At 50.9% G+C, this 6,000-nt stretch overlaps 1 protein-coding gene across 3 annotated transcripts in view; it reads left to right on the forward strand.

The window, feature by feature from the left end:
- ARID5B (AT-rich interaction domain 5B) overlaps window positions 1-3,562 on the forward strand; it is a 119,966-nt gene extending 116,404 nt beyond the window's left edge. For all 3 annotated transcript variants that reach the window (XM_062001575.1, XM_062001576.1, XM_062001574.1), the window contains one exon: window positions 330-3,562. In XM_062001575.1, coding sequence (XP_061857559.1) covers window positions 330-2,456 — 2,127 coding nt within the window. In that variant the 3' untranslated portion in view covers window positions 2,457-3,562. The remainder of the gene's footprint in view (window positions 1-329) is intronic.
- The last annotated feature ends 2,438 nt before the right edge of the window (window positions 3,563-6,000 follow it).

The following is a 6,000-nucleotide window of genomic DNA, read 5'->3' on the forward strand; positions in this document are numbered from 1 at the left end:
CTGCGTTTCCCTAATTAACTTTCAAAGTGTGTAACCTCAGCATTTAGCTGTCTGGTCAAGCCACCAGTGCCTCTCGTCAGGTTACAGACATCTGCTGGTTTGAAATGCCTTGTCGTGACCCTGGCAGGGGCAGTTTTATTTCTTAATATTTCCAGGAGGTCCATCTCTTTGTTTGAGTCTGATACCTGGCGTTAGAGACTTGGCATTCCAGCGGGGGGACTGACAGGTGCTTCTCTAAGAGCAGCCAAGAGTGTACTGTGTATCATCTTACCAACAGCCTGCCCAAATGCACTACATTCTCATTACTGTCTGTTGAATCGTTTTATTAGGTTTCATCTGAACAAGAGAAGGATCAAGACTCATCAGACCAGAAAAATTTCCTTGAACATCCTACAGTGGGAGAGACAAAACAACCCATGCAAGGACCACCATCTCTTTTATCAGAGACAGCTCGGCCACTGCCTCTGGAAAAGACAGACCTGACAGAAAACAGCACCAACGGCGAAAAGGCCAAGGAGGAGGTTCAGCACTCGTCCTCTTTCTCGAGTACATCTGTACCCCAAGAAGAAGACACCGTGCTGGATGCCACCGTCATGAAACGGTTACACCCCCCGTCAGATGCTGCAGAAGACACAAAGCCTGAACAAAGGCTGCACAAAGCTTTCGCTGACAGCTTAGAGAGTGAACCTCCAGAGATGCCCTTCACAGCTTTCCCCGTCCAGAGCGACGTGGAAGATGACAAATTGCCAGAGATGGCCGATTACATCGCCAACTGCACGGTGAAAGTGGACCAGCTGGGAAATGAAGATATCCACAACGCTCTAAAGCAGACACCCAAAGTGCTGGTGGTCCAGAACTTCGACATGTTCAAGGAGAAGGAGCTGCCCGGGTCCATGAACGATGACTCCACTTTCGGTTACACGCCGCTGCTCTACTCCAAGGGTAATCCGGGCATCATGTCACCGCTGGCAAAGAAGAAGCTGCTGTCGCAGGTCAGTGGGACGACCCTGTCGTGCAGCTATCCTTATGGCTCCCCTCCACCTTTGATCAGCAAAAAGAAGCTGAGCGGCAGAGACGAGCTTTCCTCAAGCATGTCGCAAGGACCCCACGGCCCTCATTCCGATCCCGTAGCAATTAATAGGCCCTCAGTCATACAGCATGTACAGAGTTTTAAAAGCAAGGAAGAAAGGAAGTCGATTAATGACGTTTTCAAACACGACATGCTAAGTAAACCGGATCCTCAGCGCTGTGATTTTTCTAAACATCACCTCAGTTCTCTCTCCGAGTCGTACGTACCCAAGACGGATATCCAGGACTGCAAAGACAAAATGAGTGAGAAAAGGGCACTGCAGCACTCCCATGTGCCCGCTTTCTTGGCAGATTTTTACTCGTCACCTCATCTGCACAGCCTTTATAGGCACACAGAACACCACCTTAATAATGAGCAGACATCAAAGTACCTCCCCCGGGACATGTTCAGAGAGTCTGAAAATATTTCTACTTTTACTCCACACAAACACCACGAAAAGCTACATTTAAATTACCGCCCGTCTTTGCATCAGCAAGAAAAAAAAGCGGCAGTGGAGGCCTCTTCAGATGATCAGCCAACAGATTTGAGTCTTCCAAAGAGCGTACACAAACAGACTGCAAAGGCTCCGGGCTCCAGCCTCCCTCATGCATCCATGGCCCAGCAGGAGGGCAAAGGCATCTCCCCGTTCCAGGCTGCCAGCAGCCTAGATTGCAACCCCAAAGCCTGCCGCGTGTCGCCCATGGCCATGGCGGCCCCGAGGAAGCACGGAGAGTTGCTCCACCGGCCTGGGAAGCAGCAGGCCCAGAGGCTGGAGAATCTGAGGAAGATGGAGGGGATGGTGCATCCTATCATCAGCCGCAGAACGAGCCCTCAAAACGTGGGGGCTGCCCGGCCCTTGAAACGGAGCCTGGAGGATTTGGACAAAGTCATTTCTGAAAAAAAGATCCGAGCCGTCTCTCCTCTGCACTTACCAAAGGAGACCCCGGCAAAAGACAAGGTTCCTGACCCAGAGGGGGAAGGCAGCAAGCCGGTGCACGGCCTCCATTCTGGCAGCATGCTGGAAAGCCACAAATTTCCCCTCTCGGCCCCCATCTTCCCAGGCTTGTACCCGGGGAGCCTGTGCACGGGGCTGAGCAATCGTCTCCCACCCGGGTATTCTCATCCCCTGCAGTACTTGAAAAATCAGACCGTGCTGTCCCCACTAATGCAGCCTTTGGCTCTTCACTCCTTCATGGTGCAGAGACAGTTCCTCACGTCCCCTGCAAACTCTCAGCAACTGTACAGACACTTAGCTGCAGCAACACCTGTAGGAAGTTCCTACGGTGACCTTTTGCATAACAGCATTTATCCTTTAGCTGCTATAAACCCTCAAGCCGCGTTCCCACCTTCCCAGCTGTCCTCTGTACATCCCAGCACAAAACTGTAAAACCCCCTCGCTCACAGAAAGCAAAAGGTCTGAGGAGAAAGGTTGAGTCAGCGACATTCCTCCCCCTGTGACGATGTCTCGCGGATTGAGCCACCTGCATCTGTGTCGACCAGGCTGCAGTCGGATCTCGCCTCGAGGAGCGCTTCAGAGCGTGGTGGAGACAGGACTGCTGCTTTAATTCTGGCTCCCACATCGGCCCCCTCACCCCTTATCCCCTCCCCTGCGAAAAAGAAAACCAAACACCAAAAAAAAAAAAAGAAAAAGGAAAAAAAAAGAAAGAAAAAACCCCATTGGATGTTGCATATGTGTTTTCTTAAAGGACTTGTATATGGTAAGAGTCAATGTTCAAAGGGAGCCATGGAAATGCAGGCCCAGTCCTGAGCTGGCTGAAACCCCAGGTGAGGGCTGCGTTGGCCTCTCACTGAGCCGAGGAGCAGAGGCCGTGCGTGGTTGCAGACGAGTCGAGGGCTCGAGGTGAACTCGGGACGGAGGAGTGGGCCGAGAGTCGTACAATCAGTGGATGTGCTCTTTTTGGTTTTTTTGGGGTAGCTTTTCCTGACTTTTAAAGATTCAATCAATGCAATGTATAGTACAACGGCAATAGATTTTTTTCATTGTAACACTATTAGAACAGAAGGGTAAACACTGTTTAATTTGACTGTACATATCCACTTCGTAACCTACCGGTGTCACATTTGGTCACAGTAATTTATATAGTTTTGTTTGTCCAGTATATTCTGTGCTCTTTATGTTTGGTCTTTTTTTTTGTTTGTTTTGGGTTTCTTTCCTTTTTTTTTTAAATTAAACAGTATCATTTTATCTGCAACTTTTTTTAAGGCTGTGGCTGTCCTAATTTGGGGGTTGGGTTTTTTTTCTTTTTAAAAAACGTGTTTGTAATTTTTTCCAGTTTCTTCATATTTTTGAGCAGCGTTTTTGTTTCTTTTTTTGTGGTAACGTTTACTGTTTACAAACTGAAGCAACTGGTTCAGATTAATCTTAATGGTTATAAACATACTGTAGGTGATGTTACAGTGCAAGGATGCAAACAAGGTTCCTTTCCCCGCAGTTCTCCCCACCTCCCACCCCCCGCGAGGTGCTGAGCACCTCTCGCCCTCCTCCTGTTGTTGCGATGGCCGCTGCGCCGCTTCTCCCCTCCCGCGGAGCTTTGCTTTCCCGTCTCGTGGGCCGTGAACGTGTCGAGCGTTGTACTTCCTATCCCTTACCTAGGCTGTGAAACCCTCCTGCCTACCAGAGAAGCGGTCTTGAAATCAAAACCTCCCTGGCAGAAGCTGCTGGATGACAAAGGAGTCCAGAAAACAGATTTGCCTGTGGTTTGCGAGAATGGCGAGAGTTTCAGGAGCGGGGACGGGAGCCGATGTTGCTTTGGATCAGAGGCTTCAGGGCCCGCGGCCCGCCAGCAGGACGGGCCCGGCAGAGTGGGCCGGGGTGTGCGGTGTGCAGCGGTGGGATGGGCCTTCCACACTCCCACGGGGCTCTCGGCCTTTCCCTGGGCACTCTTTTGCAGGGAGAAAGCCTGGGCGCAGAGGGGATGGGGTTTCCTGGTGCCAGAGCTTCCCTGGGGATGCATATTCACTGTGCAGGACAACACCACCACGCAGCTGAGCGTAGACGTGGAGAAAGCCAAGTGTGACTTGGAGGCTTTTTACAATGTGAAAATGGGTTGTGATTCAAACCGTCTCAGTTACTGTTCAAAGACAGCGGAATCGATACGAAAAGAAAAATGGAAACTACTAAGAAACACTTTGCATGCTAGGCATGTCCTTAAATCTTCCCGTGATATGAAGCCAAATACAATATATAATGTATCATACTTAATATCCAAAGGTGGAAACCAGAATAATATACTCGTCTACTGTTAAAAGATCCAGCTTCTTCAATTAAATACTTTATATTCCTGTGGTAAAACTATATTTAATTGATCGATAAACAGACTAGTAGAACGTAGAACATGGATGTGGCAGAGCAGAGCATCCTGCCGCTCCACAGACGGTGCAGGAGACAGAACCGCAGGCTCGTCCGGGCAGAGGCCGCAGTGTGGAGGACATCTCTAGTAAAGTTGCACTAGATCCGAATCACGTGAGAATCAGGGGTTTGGGGATGGGGGGAGGGAAGAGGGGGGGTGGGGAAGGGGAGAGAATATAAAAATCTACAGCAAACAGAAGCTTGTCGTGTGTTTGGCAAAGCAGACGCTTCCCTTCCGTGTTCGGTTGCGTTGTGTGTCCTGGAGTTGTGCGTTTGCGTGCGCCAAGTGTCCGGTTTCCCATGGGGCGACGTCCCGTTGGAGTCGGCTGGAGTTGGACGGGTGGCTTTCTGGGGCCGTGCTGAGGCAGCGCGGGGCGAAGCGGCAGGGAGAGGGCAGGAAGGCTCCTCACTCGCCCCGCTAGCAGACTGGCCGTGCTGGCTGGGGCAGCACGTTATACACTGGGCAGAACGTCAGGGCGGAGGAGAGGAACTGGTAGTGGAACACCCACCCCCGACAGAAGCGGTGCGCTGTTTGTTTAAAAAACTTGTAACAGCAACCTTGGCAGCTGTTCAAAAGGCTATTGAATTCTTCATTGGCTGAAAAAGTCTCTCTTTTTTTTTTAATGTCTTAAATGGGGCTTTGTTTGAATTGGTTGAGTTCAAGGGGCCTGATTATTGAATGAAATTGCACAAGCCTTTCTTTGTGCAATCAAACCATTGTTATCGGCAGGTTCGCAAAGGAAACTGTGGAATCTAATTGGCGATAGAGTCGTAAATCTATTTACCGGGAGCCGGTTCCAAGAAGTGTTGCAACCCAGACGCACTATGCCCAGGATGCGTTAGGGATGCTGAAGGTTGTGAGGTTGGAAGGAGAAGGCCCGGTGCGAACGGCTCGCGTGTGGCTGCTGACCGGGCCCAACAGGATGCCTGGGCAGCGGGTCAGACCCCCAGCAGGCCCCGTGCCCCGGTGAGGCCGCCGGGGCCCGGCTGCCCTTCAGCAGCGGGTGGGTGCCAGCGCTGTGCCCGCTGCCTCGGTGCTGGGCAGCGCTCGCAGCCCCCAGAGCCGCCGCGATGGGCCGGTGCGGTGCCCGGCTGCCCGCTCGTGGGGGCCTCCCCCCGCCCTCCCCACTCGGCTCTGGCCGTGGCCGTGACGCCAGCGAGCGACAGGAGTTGCGGCAGTGCTGCCCTGGCCGCCTCCCGCGCCGATTGCTGTACACGTGGTGGATGTTTCGCTCGTTCTCTTCCTCCTCCCCTCCTCCTCCCCTCTCCCCCCCAGCCCCGCAGTTTTAAATATGTTCTAATAATGGCAGCGTAATCTACTAGCTGTTTATACTTTTTTAACTTTCTTTTGTTGTAAATATTGTATACTTTTTGTGATTCAAGTTATGTAGCCTATATGCTCTGTAAGGTGATGATTTGTATATATAAAAATGGCCCAGTAATATTATATAGTTTCCCATTTAAAAGGTTATTGAGTAACCTTTGCGTTAGTTTAAACACTACCAGAAATAAAGCTGAGCCAACTATAAACACTCAATTTTTGTATGTTTTCCAAATTGTA

This window comes from Colius striatus, chromosome 8, assembly GCF_028858725.1.
Source record: "Colius striatus isolate bColStr4 chromosome 8, bColStr4.1.hap1, whole genome shotgun sequence".
Lineage (NCBI taxonomy): Eukaryota > Metazoa > Chordata > Aves > Coliiformes > Coliidae > Colius > Colius striatus.